General features: G+C 52.9%; 1 protein-coding gene across 1 annotated transcript; it reads left to right on the forward strand.

Annotated features, from left to right (window-relative positions):
- Positions 1-540: 540 nt before the first annotated feature.
- scaf1 (SR-related CTD-associated factor 1) lies at positions 541-19,050 on the forward strand. Its single transcript, XM_038279528.1, has 7 exons — positions 541-743; positions 7,033-7,565; positions 7,650-10,333; positions 10,617-10,695; positions 13,517-13,979; positions 18,424-18,552; positions 18,640-19,050. Exons 2-7 carry the CDS (start codon positions 7,069-7,071, stop codon positions 18,790-18,792), a joined length of 4,005 nt encoding a protein of 1,334 aa, XP_038135456.1. The 5' UTR covers positions 541-743; positions 7,033-7,068; the 3' UTR covers positions 18,793-19,050.
- The last annotated feature ends 1,238 nt before the right edge of the window (positions 19,051-20,288 follow it).

A 20,288-nucleotide genomic window follows, 5' to 3' on the forward strand; every position in this document is an offset into this window, starting at 1 on the left:
CACTCCTCTCAACTGGTGACACTTTAATGGCAATAAAAATGCTGCAAAAGAAGCTCTGAGAACCTAGACCAAATGTACCAGGGGGCCAGGAGGTACATTTAGAATTCAGGAATTTTACATATTTTTCACTTTATTGAAGTTAAAACTACAGTTTTCTATAAAATTTGAATTAGAACTTAAGATAAATTGTTAAATACATCTAAAAAAAAAGCATTTTTTTTATTTGTTGTGAAGAAAAATAAATTAACAGATGAAAACTGGGAACCTATCTGAAGCTATCACCTTATTGTTTTTGAATAATTAGTAAAACAGAATTTGTAAAGAAAAGAATGAACTAGATCCAAAGGAGCCATCAGTAACCATGTCTGTTCCAGAGCATCGTCATTAGAACTAGTTATGTCTTCAGAACAGGGCCAATAACAGGGGCACTGGCCCCGTTTGGCCCCTATCTAGAACCGGCCATGGCGAGGTGCACTTTATGCTGAAGTCCCGGGGGGGGGGGCGGCATCTGTGATGACCACCCATCAGAAAAACTCAGTTTCCCATGATTCCTTGCTGTCCGGCGGCTTCAGGGGAGGAAGATGGCGGCGGCTAATAGAAGAGGACTCCTTCGGTTTTGAAACGAGCAGAGCAGCTGGAGCTTCGGTTCGGTTCGGTTCGGTTGGAGAGCCTGGAGGAGTTCAGGTGGAGGAAGGGCGGAGGTTCTCCGTCAGACAGAAGAAGAAGAAGACATCCTCGTCAAGGTAACATGTTAGCACTGCAGGCTAAAGCAACTAGCTGCTAGCAGAAGGTTTCTGTTCTCTGAAAGTGGTTAGAAATGATCAACCAGACTAGAATAATCCGGGATGAAGATCCTCCTGGAATCAAAGCGCTCCTAGAAGAAGCTCCAACAGGGAGGCTAACAGTTAGCTTCATGCTAAAGGCTCCATCACAGCTGGAAAAGCTCCATGAAGCTCGCTAGTTCTGCCTCCGACATCTATGTCACCAACATCTATGGTTCTGGGTGAGTTCAGGTCATTTGGGTGGAGGCCTGTGGTTCCTGGTCTTTGACTAGGCCACTCTGACAGCTGATTCCTGCGGGCAGAGGATCCACCATGGTCCTGACCTCCATCCATCTTCTATGGTTCTGACCAGTCTCCTGGTCCCCCAGCATGATGCTTTCACCACCATGTTTCCCAGTGGTGAAGGGCTGGTTTATGCATGTAACCCACCCCACTGGGGAGCAGTGAGGGGTTAATGGTCTGGCTCAGGGACCTAGAGTGGCGGTCTGTGCGCCATGCCCTGACCGCTAGGTTAACCCCCCCCCCATTAACTGGATCCAATCAATGAAAACTTACAGATAAATATCAGTTAGATAAGCTGATATGAAAGGATCAAAGAAAAGGTTTAGAATAGAAATGAAATGAAAACACAGCCGCTGTAGATCTAGCCGCTGTAGATCCAGCCGCTGTAGATCCAGACTCTGTTTATCCATCCGCTGTAGATCTAGCCGCTGTAGATCCAGCCGCTGTAGATCCAGACTCTGTAGATCCAGCCGCTGTAGATCCAGACTCTGTAGATCCAGCCGCTGTAGATCCAGACTCTGTAGATCCAGCCGCTGTAGATCCGTCCGCTGTAGATCCAGCCGCTGTAGATCCAGCCGCTGTAGATCCGTCCGCTGTAGATCCAGACTCTGTAGATCTAGCCGCTGTAGATCCAGCCGCTGTAGATCCAGCCGCTGTAGATCCGTCCGCTGTAGATCTAGCCGCTGTAGATCCGTCCGCTGTAGATCCGTCCGCTGTAGATCCGTCCGCTGTAGATCCATCCGCTGTAGATCTAGCCGCTGTAGATCCGTCCGCTGTAGATCCAGCCGCTGTAGATCCGTCCGCTGTAGATCTAGCCGCTGTAGATCCGTCCGCTGTAGATCTAGCCGCTGTAGATCCGTCCGCTGTAGATCTAGCCGCTGTAGATCCGTCCGCTGTAGATCCGTCCGCTGTAGATCTAGCCGCTGTAGATCCGTCCGCTGTAGATCTAGCCGCTGTAGATCCGTCCGCTGTAGATCCGTCCGCTGTAGATCTAGCCGCTGTAGATCCGTCCGCTGTAGATCCGTCCGCTGTAGATCTAGCCGCTGTAGATCCGTCCGCTGTAGATCTAGCCGCTGTAGATCCGTCCGCTGTAGATCCGTCCGCTGTAGATCTAGCCGCTGTAGATCCGTCCGCTGTAGATCTAGCCGCTGTAGATCCGTCCGCTGTAGATCTAGCCGCTGTAGATCCGTCCGCTGTAGATCCGTCCGCTGTAGATCTAGCCGCTGTAGATCCGTCCGCTGTAGATCTAGCCGCTGTAGATCCGTCCGCTGTAGATCCGTCCGCTGTAGATCTAGCCGCTGTAGATCCGTCCGCTGTAGATCCGTCCGCTGTAGATCTAGCCGCTGTAGATCCGTCCGCTGTAGATCTAGCCGCTGTAGATCCGTCCGCTGTAGATCTAGCCGCTGTAGATCCGTCCGCTGTAGATCCGTCCGCTGTAGATCTAGCCGCTGTAGATCCGTCCGCTGTAGATCCGTCCGCTGTAGATCCGTCCGCTGTAGATCCGTCCGCTGTAGATCCGTCCGCTGTAGATCTAGCCGCTGTAGATCCGTCCGCTGTAGATCTAGCCGTTGTAGATCCGTCCGCTGTAGATCTAGCCGCTGTAGATCCGTCCGCTGTAGATCCGTCCGCTGTAGATCTAGCCGCTGTAGATCCGTCCGCTGTAGATCCGTCCGCTGTAGATCTAGCCGCTGTAGATCCTTCCGCTGTAGATCTAGCCGCTGTAGATCCGTCCGCTGTAGATCCGTCCGCTGTAGATCCGTCCGCTGTAGATCCGTCCGCTGTAGATCTAGCCGCTGTAGATCCGTCCGCTGTAGATCTAGCCGCTGTAGATCCGTCCGCTGTAGATCCGTCCGCTGTAGATCTAGCCGCTGTAGATCCGTCCGCTGTAGATCCGTCCGCTGTAGATCTAGCCGCTGTAGATCCGTCCGCTGTAGATCCGTCCGCTGTAGATCTAGCCGCTGTAGATCCGTCCGCTGTAGATCCGTCCGCTGTAGATCCGTCCGCTGTAGATCCGTCCGCTGTAGATCCGTCCGCTGTAGATCTAGCCGCTGTAGATCCGTCCGCTGTAGATCCGTCCGCTGTAGATCTAGCCGCTGTAGATCCGTCCGCTGTAGATCCGTCCGCTGTAGATCCGTCCGCTGTAGATCCGTCCGCTGTAGATCCGTCCGCTGTAGATCCGTCCGCTGTAGATCCAGCCGCTGTAGATCCTTCCGCTGTAGATCTAGCCGCTGTAGATCCGTCCGCTGTAGATCCGTCCGCTGTAGATCCGTCCGCTGTAGATCCGTCCGCTGTAGATCTAGCCGCTGTAGATCCGTCCGCTGTAGATCTAGCCGCTGTAGATCCGTCCGCTGTAGATCCGTCCGCTGTAGATCCGTCCGCTGTAGATCTAGCCGCTGTAGATCCGTCCGCTGTAGATCCGTCCGCTGTAGATCTAGCCGCTGTAGATCCGTCCGCTGTAGATCCGTCCGCTGTAGATCTAGCCGCTGTAGATCCGTCCGCTGTAGATCCGTCCGCTGTAGATCTAGCCGCTGTAGATCCGTCCGCTGTAGATCCGTCCGCTGTAGATCTAGCCGCTGTAGATCCGTCCGCTGTAGATCCGTCCGCTGTAGATCCGTCCGCTGTAGATCCGTCCGCTGTAGATGTAGCCGCTGTAGATCCGTCCGCTGTAGATCTAGCCGCTGTAGATCCGTCCGCTGTAGATCCGTCCGCTGTAGATCCGTCCGCTGTAGATCCGTCCGCTGTAGATCCGTCCGCTGTAGATCTAGCCGCTGTAGATCCGTCCGCTGTAGATCCAGCCGCTGTAGATCCGTCCGCTGTAGATCTAGCCGCTGTAGATCTAGCCGCTGTAGATCCGTCCGCTGTAGATCCGTCCGCTGTAGATCCGTCCGCTGTAGATCTAGCCGCTGTAGATCCGTCCGCTGTAGATCCGTCCGCTGTAGATCCGTCCGCTGTAGATCCGTCCGCTGTAGATCCGTCCGCTGTAGATCTAGCCGCTGTAGATCCGTCCGCTGTAGATCCGTCCGCTGTAGATCCGTCCGCTGTAGATCCGTCCGCTGTAGATCCAGCCGCTGTAGATGTAGCCGCTGTAGATCCGTCCGCTGTAGATCCGTCCGCTGTAGATCCGTCCGCTGTAGATGTAGCCGCTGTAGATCCGTCCGCTGTAGATCCGTCCGCTGTAGATGTAGCCGCTGTAGATCCGTCCGCTGTAGATCCGTCTGCTGTAGATCTAGCCGCTGTAGATCCGTCCGCTGTAGATCTAGCCGCTGTAGATCTAGCCGCTGTAGATCCGTCCGCTGTAGATCCGTCCGCTGTAGATCCGTCCGCTGTAGATCTAGCCGCTGTAGATCCGTCCGCTGTAGATCTAGCCGCTGTAGATCCGTCCGCTGTAGATCCGTCCGCTGTAGATCTAGCCGCTGTAGATCCGTCCGCTGTAGATCTAGCCGCTGTAGATCCGTCCGCTGTAGATCCGTCCGCTGTAGATCTAGCCGCTGTAGATCCGTCCGCTGTAGATCCGTCCGCTGTAGATCCGTCCGCTGTAGATCCGTCCGCTGTAGATCCGTCCGCTGTAGATCTAGCCGCTGTAGATCCGTCCGCTGTAGATCCGTCTGCTGTAGATCCAGCCGCTGTAGATCCGTCCGCTGTAGATCCAGACTCTGTAGATCTAGCCGCTGTAGATCCGTCCGCTGTAGATCCAGACTCTGTAGATCTAGCCGCTGTAGATCCGTCTGCTGTAGATCCGTCTGCTGTAGATCCAGCCGCTGTAGATCCGTCCGCTGTAGATCCAGACTCTGTAGATCCAGCCGCTGTAGATCCGTCCGCTGTAGATCCAGACTCTGTAGATCTAGCCGCTGTAGATCCAGCCGCTGTAGATCCAGCCGCTGTAGATGTAGCCGCTGTAGATCCGTCCGCTGTAGATGTAGCCGCTGTAGATCCGTCCGCTGTAGATCCGTCCGCTGTAGATGTAGCCGCTGTAGATCCGTCCGCTGTAGATCTAGCCGCTGTAGATCCGTCCGCTGTAGATGTAGCCGCTGTAGATCCGTCCGCTGTAGATCCGTCCGCTGTAGATGTAGCCGCTGTAGATCCGTCCGCTGTAGATCCGTCTGCTGTAGATCCAGCCGCTGTAGATCCGTCCGCTGTAGATCCAGACTCTGTAGATCCAGCCGCTGTAGATCCGTCCGCTGTAGATCCAGACTCTGTAGATCTAGCCGCTGTAGATCCAGCCGCTGTAGATCCAGCCGCTGTAGATGTAGCCGCTGTAGATCCGTCCGCTGTAGATGTAGCCGCTGTAGATCCGTCCGCTGTAGATCCGTCCGCTGTAGATGTAGCCGCTGTAGATCCGTCCGCTGTAGATCTAGCCGCTGTAGATCCGTCCGCTGTAGATGTAGCCGCTGTAGATCCGTCCGCTGTAGATCCGTCCGCTGTAGATGTAGCCGCTGTAGATCCGTCCGCTGTAGATCCGTCCGCTGTAGATCCGTCCGCTGTAGATGTAGCCGCTGTAGATCCGTCCGCTGTAGATCCGTCCGCTGTAGATCTAGCCGCTGTAGATCCAGCCGCTGTAGATCCAGCCGCTGTAGATGTAGCCGCTGTAGATCCGTCCGCTGTAGATGTAGCCGCTGTAGATCCGTCCGCTGTAGATCCGTCCGCTGTAGATCCGTCCGCTGTAGATCTAGCCGCTGTAGATCCGTCCGCTGTAGATCCGTCCGCTGTAGATCCGTCCGCTGTAGATCCGTCCGCTGTAGATCCGTCCGCTGTAGATCTAGCCGCTGTAGATCCGTCCGCTGTAGATCCGTCTGCTGTAGATCCAGCCGCTGTAGATCCGTCCGCTGTAGATCCAGACTCTGTAGATCTAGCCGCTGTAGATCCGTCCGCTGTAGATCCAGACTCTGTAGATCTAGCCGCTGTAGATCCGTCTGCTGTAGATCCAGACTCTGTAGATCTAGCCGCTGTAGATCCGTCTGCTGTAGATCCAGACTCTGTAGATCTAGCCGCTGTAGATCCGTCCGCTGTAGATCCAGACTCTGTAGATCTAGCCGCTGTAGATCCGTCCGCTGTAGATCCAGACTCTGTAGATCTAGCCGCTGTAGATCCGTCTGCTGTAGATCCGTCTGCTGTAGATCCAGCCGCTGTAGATCCGTCCGCTGTAGATCCAGACTCTGTAGATCCAGCCGCTGTAGATCCGTCCGCTGTAGATCCAGACTCTGTAGATCTAGCCGCTGTAGATCCAGCCGCTGTAGATCCAGCCGCTGTAGATGTAGCCGCTGTAGATCCGTCCGCTGTAGATGTAGCCGCTGTAGATCCGTCCGCTGTAGATCCGTCCGCTGTAGATGTAGCCGCTGTAGATCCGTCCGCTGTAGATCTAGCCGCTGTAGATCCGTCCGCTGTAGATGTAGCCGCTGTAGATCCGTCCGCTGTAGATCCGTCCGCTGTAGATGTAGCCGCTGTAGATCCGTCCGCTGTAGATCCGTCCGCTGTAGATCCGTCCGCTGTAGATGTAGCCGCTGTAGATCCGTCCGCTGTAGATCCGTCCGCTGTAGATCTAGCCGCTGTAGATCCAGCCGCTGTAGATCCAGCCGCTGTAGATGTAGCCGCTGTAGATCCGTCCGCTGTAGATGTAGCCGCTGTAGATCCGTCCGCTGTAGATCCGTCCGCTGTAGATGTAGCCGCTGTAGATCCGTCCGCTGTAGATCTAGCCGCTGTAGATCCGTCCGCTGTAGATGTAGCCGCTGTAGATCCGTCCGCTGTAGATCCGTCCGCTGTAGATGTAGCCGCTGTAGATCCGTCCGCTGTAGATCCGTCCGCTGTAGATCCGTCCGCTGTAGATGTAGCCGCTGTAGATCCGTCCGCTGTAGATCCGTCCGCTGTAGATCCGTCCGCTGTAGATCTAGCCGCTGTAGATCCAGACTCTGCGATGGGTGTGAATACTTTGACAGAGAGAACCAAGAAGTCATGACCTCTGCTCTCTCCTCAGGTTGCTGCCAGACTCTGAGCTTCAGGTCCTCCACCCATGGACTCTACGTCAGCCACAGGCTTCAGAAGGAGGTCCTCACCCTCCTCCTCCCCAGCTGAGACCTCCAGGAGCCCCCCTCCCTGCTCACCCTTCTCCTCTCCCTCTCCTCCCTCCTCTGAGCCGTCTTCTCCGTTGTCTTCCTCCTCGTCTCTCTTTGGAAACGACTTTAAAGGCGATGTCCGAGCTCTGAGCGAGGTGGCCAGGGTGTCTTCTACGTCCACGCGACCTCTGACCTCACCTGCCTCCAGGAACGCCCCCCGCTCGCCCATGCAGGAGGAGGAGGGGATGGGGTCCATGCACTACCCCTACAGCCCCACTGATGGAGAGAAAGGGAGGAGGGCAGCGGGGGAGGAAGGGGAGAAATACGACCCCTTTGACCCCACCGGCTCCCCGCCGTCAGACGATGGACTCAAAGACCAGGAGATCCAGGAGCAACATGTGGAAATCAACCATGAAGAACCTCCAGATTCCACGGAGGTTCTGACTGATCCCAGGAGCCCCGGCAGGAGCCCCGGCAGGAGCCCCGGCAGGAGCCCCAGCAGGAGCCCCGGCAGGAGCCCCAGCAGGAGCCCCGGCAGGAGCCCCAGCAGGAGCCCCGGCAGGAGCCCCAGCAGGAGCCGGCAGCCCCCTCTGAGGAGGAGAGTGGACGGCAGCTCCAAGGCGCGGGGACAGTGGGAAGCCGGGGCCTCGGATCACTCTGAGATAGAGGAGGGGGAGATCGTTGGAGCTGCTGACAAGAAGAAGCCTCCAGAAGATCCTCCTCCTTCTAACTCCTTCTTTGGCTCCAAACCGGAGCGCATCCTCCGGGTCCTGGACGGAGACGCGTTTGTCTCCGTCTGCACGGAGGGAAACTGGGAGGACGAGCTGGAGGAGGAGGAGCCTGATGTCGGAGTGGAGGACCTGAGAAGGAAGCTGGTCAGCAGGAGAAAGGAGAGATATCTGTCGTTTCCTGCCTCCTCCCCTCTGTCTTCTCAGCCCCCGCCTCCCCTTCCTCAGGCCTCCCCCTCTGCCTCCCCCGTCACTCCCCCTGCAGAGACACCCAGCAAGAACCACAAGGCCTCCAAGAGCTCCAGAGACCGGGACAGACAGAAGAGCAAGGACAGGAAGCCAGGAGAGAAGGTGACCAGGAGGAAGAAGAGGAGGAAGGGCAAAGAGGAGGAGCGGGGGAGAAGCAAAGAGAAATCAGGAGGACAGAGGGACGGGAAGGAGGTCAAAGTCAGGAGGGGCAGCAGGAGCAGCATTCGGAAAGGAAAGAAGAGACGCCACAGCAGCCCTGAGGGCTCCCGACACTCCTCCAGGAAGGAGACGCACTCCAGACGTTCCTTCTCCAGCATCTCTGAGGAGAGACACCGGGACAGGGACAAAGACCGGGACAGGAGGAGTCACAGAGACAGGGACCGGCATCGTAACAGCAGCAGCAGTCGCAGGAAAGACGAAAGAGCCCGAGAGTCCAGTTCCAGGAGGCGGGAGAGGAAGAGGGAGTCCAGCAGCAGAGAGCGCCGTCTTCAGAAAAGGTCCAAGAGCAGCAGGGAGGACCGGGACGCCAACCGAGACCGGGAGCGCCGGCGGGAAGGCCGTCCCGTCGTCCCGCCGTCTATTCAAGACCTCAATGGGTCGGACCTCTTTGCTATAAAGCGGACAATCACAGTAACCACCACCACGACCACCACCACCGTCCCCGGCTCCCCCCGCCTGGCCCCCGCCTCTCCCTGCCGTCCCAACGAGGACAGGAAGAGGAGGAAATGGAAATCGGTAGCAGACGGCGAGAGCCGGGAAGGAGCCCGCAGCCGCTCGCTGTCCCCACTGAGGTACCATGGTTACGAGTCGGACCGCTACTCGGACAAACTGGAAATGGACATTCTGTCTTTGGACGGAGAAGCTTTGGACTCTGATTATCCGTCCTTGGAGGAGACGCCTCCTGCTCCTCTGCCTCTGGAACCTCCTGTCCAAAGTCCGAAAGTCAAACCCTCGCCTAAAGCCAGGCAAGGTCACCCCAAGAAGAAGACGCACACCCCCAAAAAAGCCGAATCGTCCTCCACCAGGACCGCCAGCAACAGTCTGTCCTCGCTTAGCGCCGCTCCCGGTCCGGCCGCCGGCGCTCCTGGACTCTCATCGGCAAAGAGAGTCAGGAAGGTAGGGAAGGACAAAGTCCGGAATAAGAGCAGCAGAAAGGATCTGATCCGATCTGGGAAATCCAAGAAGGAAAGGAAAGGAAAGCTGCAGTCCAAGGTGTCGGTTCTGGTCCGGGAGGGGGTGAGCAGCACCACGGGGACCAGCGTCGGTTCTGGGAAGCTAAGCATGGACCTCCTGGGGCCGGGGGGGGCAGGAGGAGCAGCAGGGGGCCCGGTGGTGGGGGGCTCCATAGCCGTGGTCTTTTGTAGAGACAACGAGAGCCGCTCTCCGTTCCTGAAGCCGTGCTCCGAGCCGCTGTCGTTAGGGAAGCGGAGCGGCCTGGCAGCGCGGCCGCCGCCGCCGCCGTCCTCCTTGGCCGGATCCGCAGGGCTGAAGGCCAAGAAGACGAAGCCCAGCTCCATCACATCCACCTCCTCCTCCGCATCCTCCCCCTCTTCGTCTCTGGCAACTAAGCGCCGGCGCCGCCTGGCCAAGAAAACCGGTAAGAAGGGTGGAGCGGCCGCCCCGCCTGCCTGTGATGGCAACCAATCCAAAGCCGCCTCAGAAGGCTGGGGCGGAGCCACCTTCGACACTCCGCCCGCCGGCGGAGACGGGGGCAAGGAGGTCAGTCCCTCTACGGCTCAAACCGGCCCTCCCCCCTGCTCCTCCTCCTTCTCCTCGTCTTCTACGTCCTCCTCCACCAGCGTCCTCCCCCCCTCCTCCTCTCCACCTCACACGCCGCCTCCTTCTAGCGCCCCTCTACGGGACGCCAGAGAGTCATCGCCCGACTCCCAGACGGTGGACAGCAGCTGTAAGACTCCAGAGGCTGCCTTCACTGCCGAGGACTGCCCCCACCAGACCAGTCCTTCCCCCCCGTCGTCCAGTCCGTCCGGTCTGTCCGCCCCCCAGGGAGCTCAGACCATCAAGCCTCCTTCAGAGGAGTCCAAGTCTGCAGCTTCGCCTCCCTGCTCCTCTTCGTCAGCAGGCCTCACCTCCCTCCCTCACTCTCTCTCTTCAACGGACCCCTCCTCCTCGGTGTCCTCCTCATCCGCCGCCAAGCTGCTGCCGCCGCCGCCGCCGCCAGCAGTCCCGACTCTGCCCTGGAGCCTTCAGACCGGAGTGGACTGCACCACCGGAGGAGTTCTGGCATGTAAGTTCTTCTCATGGTGGCACAGGGTGGGTGTCAAAGCCTGGGGGGGGATCCAATACACCAGAATCAAAATGATGACCTCACTGATGACCTCACTGATGACCTCAGTGGATATGTGATTCAGGTGTGTTAAAGCAGAGCTGATCTAGATCCGACTGCTTAGAAGCTGGTCTCTGCTTGGTGAAGGTCGGGGCGTAGCAATGGGTCATCAGGCCGAACCCCCCTTTTTTTTTGGGGGTTGCTCCCGGGAACCCGAGCTTACCAGTGGCTGTTCTCTTATCCGTGACGGCTTTGTCTTCAAGATGGGAGGACGCCAAAAATGAGCCCGGGCCGGGCCCGGGGTTAAACCCGGCCCCCAGTCGGTGAGAAAAACCCAGAAAAAAACCAGTTTCAGCAGGAAAGGGTGGGTTTTAGATGTTTCCAAATTTGATGTGCCCCCCCAAACCTAGAAAACAAAATCAACCTTTGGGGATTAAAAAATAAACAGAACTCTGCCCAAAAAAAGCAGGAAAAGAAAACAGGAACTAAAAAACACAGGGAACTGGACCCCAAAGGGCCCCATTTAAATAGGGAACTGGGCCCCGGGAACTAGAACAAAGGGGAAATAGAAATAGGGAAATAGGAAAGGGAACTTAAAAATTGGGGCCTAGGACAGGAATTTGAACTGAGGGAACTAGGCAAGGGGAAATGACAGGGACCCAGGAACGAAAAATGAAAAAAGGGAACCGGGGGGGGCACAGGGGAAATAAAAAACAGTGAATGGAAAAAGGGGAAAGGGACACAGGGAAAATAAAAAACGTATGGGGTTAGGAAAATCAGGGGGGGAACTAGGACCGTGCTGAACTCAGTGAACTAGGAACCCCGGGAAAAAAGAAATCGGGGGCCTTTGGACACAGGGGACTGAACTCAGTGGGAAAAAGGGACACAGGGAATAGAACTGGGGAAATTTGGGGCACGGGACTAGAAAATCAGTGAATAGGGGAAAAGGGAAAATAGAATAGGGAAAATGGGCAACCCGGGGGTAGAAATTTGGGGAAAAGGAAAAGGGAATTTGAACCCTAGGGAACGAGGTACCCCCGGGGAATTAAAAAAAGGAAAACTAGGGAAAATTTGGGAAAAAGGAATTTTAGAAAAATAGGACGCAGAAACCCAACACAAGGAAAATAAGACCCGGGGGAATGGAATCAGGGGGAAATAGAAAATCAGGGAATAGGGAAAAAGGGGAACTAGAAAAATCAGAGGGGAAATAGGACACGAACAGAAAAAAGGGAACCCGGGACAAATGAAAATGGGGAAATCAGGTAATAGAAAAGTTAAATAGGCACAGGAAATAGGACCAGGGAACCCGGAAAAGGGAAAATTGGACACAGAAAATAGAAAAGCGTGGCCCCAAAGGGAAATTTTGGGAACATGGGAACCCAGAAAAAGGGGAAAGAGGCCAAAAAGGGGGAAAATAAGGACAAAGGAAATAGAAAGGGGAATAGGGGCACGGGAAATGAAAAAGGGAACGAAAGGGCAAGGGGAAATTAAAAATTAAAGGGAAAATTGAACAGGGGGAAATAGGCCCCAAGGGGGAAAAGGGGCACAAATGAACTGAACTCAGGTAAATAGGACCCCAAAGGACCCAAAAAGAAAAGAACACAGTAAAAAAAACAGGGAACGGGGGACAGGGAACCCCAGAAAAGGGTTTAATTGGGAAAAAGGGTCGGGGGGACACAGGGAAATAAGACATAGGGAATGGAAACCGGGGAACTAGGGGCACGGGAGCTAGGCCCCAGGAAACTGGAAATCGGGAAAATAGGGCACAGGGAACTAGAACATAAGGAACTAGGACACAGGGATCTAGAACTCAGTAAACTATGACTCAGGGAACTAGGACACGGGGAACTAGAGCACGGAACATGGACACGGGGAACTAGAACACAGGGAACTAGGACACAGGGAACTAGAACTCAGAGGGAACTAGGACACAGAACTAGAACACAGGGAACTGGGACACAATGAACTAGAACTCAGGTAACTAGGACACAGGTAACTAGGACACAGGTAACTAGGACACAGGGAACTAGAACTCAGTGAACTAGGACACAGGGTAACTAGGACACAGTAAACTAGGACACAGGGAACTAGAACTCAGTGAACTAGGACACAGGGTAACTAGGACACAGTAAACTAGGACACAGGGAACTAGAACTCAGTGAACTAGGACACATGGAACTAGAACTCAGTGAACTAGAACATAGGGAACTGGAACTCAGTAAACTAGGGCACAGAGAACTAGGGCACAGGGAACTAGAACACAGGGAACTAGAACATAGGGATCGAGGACACAGGGAACTAAGACATAGGGAACTGGAACAGAGGTAACTAGAACATAGGGATCGAGGACACAGGGAACTAAGACATAGGGAACTGGAACACGGGGAACTAGGACACAGGGAGCTAGGACACAGGAAACTGGAAATCAGTAAACTAGGACACAGGGAACTAGAACATAAGGAACTAGGACACAGGGATCTAGAACTCAGTAAACTATGACTCAGGGAACTAGGACACGGGGAACTAGAGCACGGAACATGGACACGGGGAACTAGAACACAGGGAACTAGGACACGGGGAACTAGAACTCGGGGAACTAGGACACATGGAACTAGAACACAGGGAACATGGACACGGGGAACTAGAACTCAGTGAACTAGGACACAGGGTAACTAGGACACAGTAAACTAGGACACAGGGAACTAGAACTCAGTGAACTAGGACACAGGGTAACTAGGACACAGTAAACTAGGACACAGGGAACTAGAACTCAGTGAACTAGGACACAGGGTAACTAGGACACAGTAAACTAGGACACAGGGAACTAGAACTCAGTGAACTAGGACACAGGGTAACTAGGACACAGTAAACTAGGACACAGGGAACTAGAACTCAGTGAACTAGGACACAGGGAACTAGAACACAGGGAACTAGAACATAGGGAACTGGAACTCAGTAAACTAGGGCACAGAGAACTAGGGCACAGGGAACTAGAACACAGGGAACTAGAACATAGGGAACTGGAACATAGGGAACTGGAACTCAGTAAACTAGGGCACAGAGAACTAGGGCACAGGGAACTAGGACGCAGGGAACTAGAACACAGGGAACTAGAACATAGGGAACTGGAACTCAGTAAACTAGGGCACAGAGAACTAGGGCACAGGGAACTAGAACACAGAGAACCAGGAGAACATCTAGAACCTGGAGAGTACATAGATCCAGACCAATCAGACCAGATGGTTCTGTTGGCCGTGACATCATCAGAACCAGGCCGTGGTTCTGCAGTAACCCTCCTTTCTATGTTTCTGGTGTCCAGATCCTGTCCCAGGCCAACCAGAACCAGCATCACGCTCCCTCCTCCTCCTCCTCCTCTTCCTCATCCACCCTGATCCCCCCTCCTCCCTCTGCCCCTCCTCCTCCCGGTCTCAGCCCCGCCCAGTTCATCCTCCACAGCTCTCTGCCATTGGTGGGCTGCACCAAGACCCCTCCACCTCACCTGCACCCGTCTCTAGGAGGGGGATGTGCTCAGACCCCGCCACCCATGCTTCCTGGGGGGGGTGCCGCGGAACCGGGATGGGAGAACGAGAGCAAAGATTCAGATAAGGTATGGCTGAAGCGGAACCATAGCTCCTCCTGCTGATTACTATCTAGCTGTCATAATTCTATCTGTGGAAGTGGAGGGAGGGGGGAGTCGCTAAAGCTCCGCTCTCTGTTAGCTGAGGGTTAACATGTAAACCCACCGCTCTAGCCGTGGACGGTGTGAACCAGCGTTAGTCGTCATGGCAACATAAAGTCAGCCATTGGTTTGGATCAGTCAGGTGATCTCACTATAAAGAAAAGGAAGAACAGGGAGGTAGAAAATCTAGATACGCTGTGAGCTTCTGTTTGGTTTCAGGCCTTTGAGAAGCAGCTGATCAGGTGACTTGACTGAACAGAGCAAGAGTAAGGCTCTGTTTGAATTCATGGACTGCGTCCTCCAAAGACGCGGTCTACATAGACTGGATCCTCCAAGTCCCTGAAAATAAGGAGACCGGAAGAGTTTAGGCTGTGAATTCAAACAGGTCTACCCTTCGATGGGTTTTACCGCCGGAGGCTATGTTGCTTGGCAACTGTGACAGTTGACACACAAAGCAGGAAAAGAAGGAAATCGAAGTTTTCAAAACTGTTTATTTATTTATTTATTTTTTATTTTTTTTTTTTTTTTCCGACAACATGTTAAACAGTTTTTATTGAGGAATCATACATGAAAATTGAAACATCAACAATACACATTTGTCCTATTTTTTATGTGAACAAACAAAAAAAAAAACGTAAAGACAATCCAAAATCAAAACCAAACAAAAGTGACATAATTAAACAAGAACATTCCCCCCCACCCCCCCTCTCTGGGACTAACATCTTATCACACAGAGAATCAAAGCAAATTCTCTTCAAATAGAGTTATTAATATATTGCTGAAGGGGTTGCCAGGTTCTGTTGAATCGCTTTAAGTTATTTGCTAACGAGAACCGTATTCTTTCCAGATCAGAGAGCCTTACCAGTTCCTCCAGCCATAATTTAACCAGTGGAACCTCTGATTTTTTCCAGAAAATCAACACTAGCTTTTTCCCTATGATAAAGGCATAAGATAATAGCTGTCGTTGGTATTTATTAAGTTGAGAAAACTGAACAGAAACTCCGAGCACAATCAGAAATGGGTCCAGCCTCAACTCGATTCTAAGCATATCTGATAAGGTTTTGAATATGCCAGACCAAAATGGGGTTAATTTTGTACACAAACAATAAGAATGAAGAAGTGTGGCTTCTTCGATATGGCATTTGTCACACAGTGGGGATGTATTAGGGAAAAACTGTTTATTTTTTTTATTATAAAGTGAACAAAGACTACAATCACAAGAATCCAGAGTGGAATAAAGGAGCCAGCCACTGGGAGCAGGAACCAATAAAAGCAAATGTTGTTAAAACACTTAACAGTATTTTATTGTTCATATTTTAACTCTTCCCCATTTACACAGTAACAGATAAAAACCTTACAATAAACCAAACATTACCGCCACATATCTGACGCAATAACCATTAAAACAACTATTTTCATCCATTTCAGACGGAACTATTCACAGACTGGATTATATTAAACTGAACTTCCAATTTTCACCACTGTTCGACGCCAAGTAACCTTTCCTCTGATCACGGAGCAGCCGGCTTGCTTGGTCTCGCAATGAATCCTGGGTAAACCAAGGATAGCGAGGATACATCAAACCCGTCCTTCAAATCGGGCAAAAAGAAGGACGCATTTTAAGGCCGCATAACAAGGACTCTTGGAATCCGACCAGACCTCGTTGCCTCGCTATGACGTAATCGTCCTTCGAATCTGGCCTTCTGAGGACGCAGCCAAGGCCCATGAAGAGACTTAGAGGCACACCGTGCAACTTTTGGCCACTCGAGCTTTTACGTCTAGTGCCCCTAGTGGCAAAAGCTAGTCTAGGTTCAGGGCAAGAGAAACGCTGATGCATTCTGGAGAGCACCATTGGGGTAGGTTAGGGTTACCAGTGGACAGCCGTGACCGGTAGGTAGACAGCCGTGACCAGTGGCCAGCCGTGACCGGTAGGTAGACAGCCTTGACCAGTGGCCAGCCGTGACCGGTAGGTAGACAGCCGTGACTAGTGGCCAGCCGTGACCGGTAGGTAGACAGCCTTGACCAGTGGCCAGCCGTGACCGGTAGGTAGACAGCCGTGACCGGTAGGTAGACAGCCGTGACCAGTGGCCAGCCGTGACCGGTAGGTAGACAGCCGTGACCGGTAGGTAGACAGCCGCGACCGGTAGGTAGACAGCCGTGACCAGTGGCCAGCCGTGACCGGTAGGTAGACAGCCGTGACCAGTGGCCAGCTGTGACCGGTAGGTAGACAGCCGTGACCAGTGGCCAGCTGTGACCGGTAGGTAGACAGCCATGACCGGTAGGTAGACAGCCGTGACCAGTGGCCAGCCGTGACCGGTAGGTAGACAGCCGTGACCGGTAGGTAGACAGCCGTGACCAGTGGCCAGCCGTGACCGGTAGGTAGACAGCCGTGACCAGTGGCCAGCCGTGACCAGTGGCCAGCCGTGACCGGTAGGTAGACAGCCGTGACCGGTAGGTAGACAGCCGTGACCAGTGGCCAGCTGTGACCGGTAGGTAGACAGCCATGACCGGTAGGTAGACAGCCGTGACCAGTGGCCAGCCGTGACCGGTAGGTAGACAGCCGTGACTAGTGGCCAGCCGTGACCGGTAGGTAGACAGCCGTGACCAGTGGCCAGCCGTGACCGGTAGGTAGACAGCCGTGACCGGTAGGTAGACAGCCGTGACTAGTGGCCAGCCGTGACCGGTAGGTAGAAAGCCGTGACCAGTGGACAGCCGTGACCGGTAGGTAGAAAGCCGTGACCAGTGGCCAGCCGTGACCGGTAGGTAGAAGGCCGTGACTAGTGGACAGCCGTGACCAGTGGCCAGCCGTGACCGGTAGGTAGACAGCCGTGACCGGTAGGTAGACAGCCGTGACCAGTGGCCAGCTGTGACCGGTAGGTAGACAGCCATGACCGGTAGGTAGACAGCCGTGACCAGTGGCCAGCCGTGACCGGTAGGTAGACAGCCGTGACTAGTGGCCAGCCGTGACCGGTAGGTAGACAGCCGTGACCAGTGGCCAGCCGTGACCGGTAGGTAGACAGCCGTGACCGGTAGGTAGACAGCCGTGACTAGTGGCCAGCCGTGACCGGTAGGTAGAAAGCCGTGACCAGTGGACAGCCGTGACCGGTAGGTAGAAAGCCGTGACCAGTGGCCAGCCGTGACCGGTAGGTAGAAAGCCGTGACTAGTGGCCAGCCGTGACCGGTAGGTAGAAAGCCGTGACCAGTGGCCAGCCGTGACCGGTAGGTAGAAAGCCGTGACTAGTGGACAGCCGTGACCGGTAGGTAGAAAGCCGTGACCAGTGGCCAGCCGTGACCAGTGGACAGCCGTGACCAGTAGGTAGACAGCCGTGACCGGTAGGTAGAAAGCCGTGACCGGTAGTGGATCAGGGGGTAAAATAATAGAGCTAGAGCCTTAGCGCCATGAAGATATAAGAGCCTGTAATCATAGGTTCTTCCAGGTCACATGACCTCGCCAACAACGATAAATTGACTAATACTCGCTATGATTAAAGAGACAAAATGCTCTAGAAGTGATTAATGCTCAGTTTAATTAAAGATAAAATGCTCTAGAAGTGATTAATACTCGGTATGATTGAAGAGATGAAAAGCTCCAGAAACAAAATGATTAAAACTCACTACTGGTGAGTTGTGCTGTTTTCAGAAGACATTGTGGGTTCCTTTCTGTGGCCCCTAAGGGCCCCTTGGTGCCGCTTGGCACCACATCAGTGACCCTTGGTCTAATGGATGAAGAAGTACAGGACTTGAAGTTTCCCACAATGCAACTGGAGAAGCTGTGTTCATCCATGGTCACTAGACGAGCAGATATAACCTAGAAGGCTTTGCTCTCCTCACAAAGCATCATGGGATTGGTTTTGGAGCCAAGAAAGAGCAAAGATGGCGCAGTGAGAGGAGCCGGGGTCACGTGACCAACAGGGAGTGAAAAGTAGTGGTGATAGAGGGGTCAGAGGTCAGGGCAGAACTTCTGCTCACCTCTGGCTGTTCTGGAAACGTCTGGTTTGGTCGTAGAAACTCGGTTCAGCAGCGATGGATGTTCTGATGGACCTCTGATTGGTCAGCGCTCTAACTGTTACCACAGAGCTGCTCTCTGATTGGTCGTCACTCTAAAGTCAAGAGATCTTTAAGAGTTTGAGAAGTTGGTTCTCTGTGTGGGTCCAAAGTTCCTGGCTGGTTCCGGGGCTGGCTGGGTCTCTGTGACCTGGCTGATGGTTTCTCAGCAGGTTCAGAGAAAATATTCTCTGCATGTCTGTTTTTATTGGAGCCTTTTGAGGAACGGAACCAATGAATGGGTTACAGGTGGAGGGATGTAAAGTTCTGCTGTCTGGAACCAGACTGCAGTGGTTTCCATGGTAACACGTCTCCTTGGTTCTGACAGTACCTGAAGAAGCTGCACACCCAGGAGCGAGCCGTGGAGGAGGTGAAGCTGGCCATCAAGCCCTACTACCAGCGCAAAGACATCAACAAGGACGAGTACAAAGACATCCTGAGGAAGGCCGTGCATAAGGTCCGCCTCGCCGTACAGATCGTCCGCCTCGCCGTCCAGACGGTCCTGCTGCGCTTCTGTGGGGATTAACCTTCTGTCTCTTTGCAGATCTGCCATAGTCGCACCGGAGAAATCAACCCGGTCAAAGTAAGCAACCTGGTCAAGCTGTACGTTCAGCGCTACAAATACTTCAGGAAACACGGACGCAAGATGGATGAAGAGGAGCGCGAGCAGCAGGGGGCGCTGCATTCCTCCGCCTGACCACTGCCGGACCTTCTAGGACACTATCTGCTGCTGGTTCTGCTCGCCCTTTCTCAGTTTACGTTTTTCAGACTCTGATGACCCCCTCCCCCCTCGAGCCGCTGTAACATCTGACTGCTCTAGTTCTGTGTAATGTGTGCATGTGGTGCAGACGTTCCTCGATGTGTTTCTGAAGAACCTGATCCAAACTTAAATGTTGCCTGATGATGATGATGGCTGTTCCCCCTGAATAATAAACACACCAACATGTCTACACTATCTTCCAAAAGTATTCACACCCCTCAGCTTCTCTCACATTAGTTGCCTCATCATAGATCCAAACAACTCAGAATGGGCAGGGAAACATGCAGAGGAAGTTAGTAAGAGGTTGAGACTGGGTTCAATCACTGCAATTATATTCTAGAAGGTCTGATTCTAGTTCTATGTCCAGAAAACTAGTTCTACATTCTAGAAATACTAGCTCTACTTCTACATTCTATAAGGGCTGGCCCCAGTTCTACATTCTAAAAGGAGTAGCTTTATTTCTACATTGTAGAGGGACTGGCTCTAGTTCTAAATTATAGAAAAACTAGCTGTATTTCTAGAGTCTAGAAGGACTAGTTCTACATTCTAAAAGGAGTAGCTCCATTTATACATTTTAGAAAGACTGACTTCTAAATTCTAGAAGGACTAGGACAACATTCTAGAGGGACTAGTTCTACATTCTAAAAGGAGTAGCTCCATTTCTACATTATAGAAAGACTGACTTCTAAATTCTAGAAGGACTAGGACAACATTCTAGAGGGACTAGTTCTACATTCTAGGATGGCTAGTTCTACATTCTAGCAGGGGTAGCTCTATGTCTACATTCTAGAAGGACTGGCTCTAGATCTATGTTCTAAAAGGAGTATTTCAAGTTCTAAATTCTAGAAGGGCTCTTATTACATTCTAGAGGGATTAATTCTACATTCTAAAAGGAGTAGCTCTATTTCTACATTATAGAGGGACTGGCTCTAGTTCTAAATTATAGAAAAACTAGCTGGAGTTCTATATTCAAGAAGGACTAGTTCTACATTCTAGAAGTGGTAGCTCTAGTTCTACAATATAAAAGGAGTGGCTAGTTTTACATTCTAGAAGAGCTAGCTCTAGTTCTACAATATAAAAGGAGTGGCTACTTCTACATTCTAGAAGGGCTAGCTCTAGTTTCACATTCTAGAAGGACTGACTCTAGGTCTACATTTTGACAGGCTAGCCCTAGTTCTATGTTCTAGAAGGAATGGCTGTAGTTCTACATTCTAGATGGACTAGCTCTAATTCTACATTCCAGAAAGACTAGCCCTAGTTCTACATTCCAGAAGAAACTAGCTCTAATTCTACATTATAGAAGGGCTAGCTCTAGTTCTACACTCCAGAAGAACTAGTTGTAGTTCTACTTTCCAGAAGGACTAGCTCTAGTTCTACATTCTAGAAGGAATGGCTCTAGTTCTACATTCCAGAAGGGTTAGCTCTAGTCCTAC

This window comes from Cyprinodon tularosa, unplaced genomic scaffold (assembly GCF_016077235.1).
Source record: "Cyprinodon tularosa strain WSP-4 unplaced genomic scaffold, ASM1607723v1 ctg1507, whole genome shotgun sequence".
Classification (NCBI taxonomy): Eukaryota; Metazoa; Chordata; class Actinopteri; order Cyprinodontiformes; family Cyprinodontidae; genus Cyprinodon; species Cyprinodon tularosa.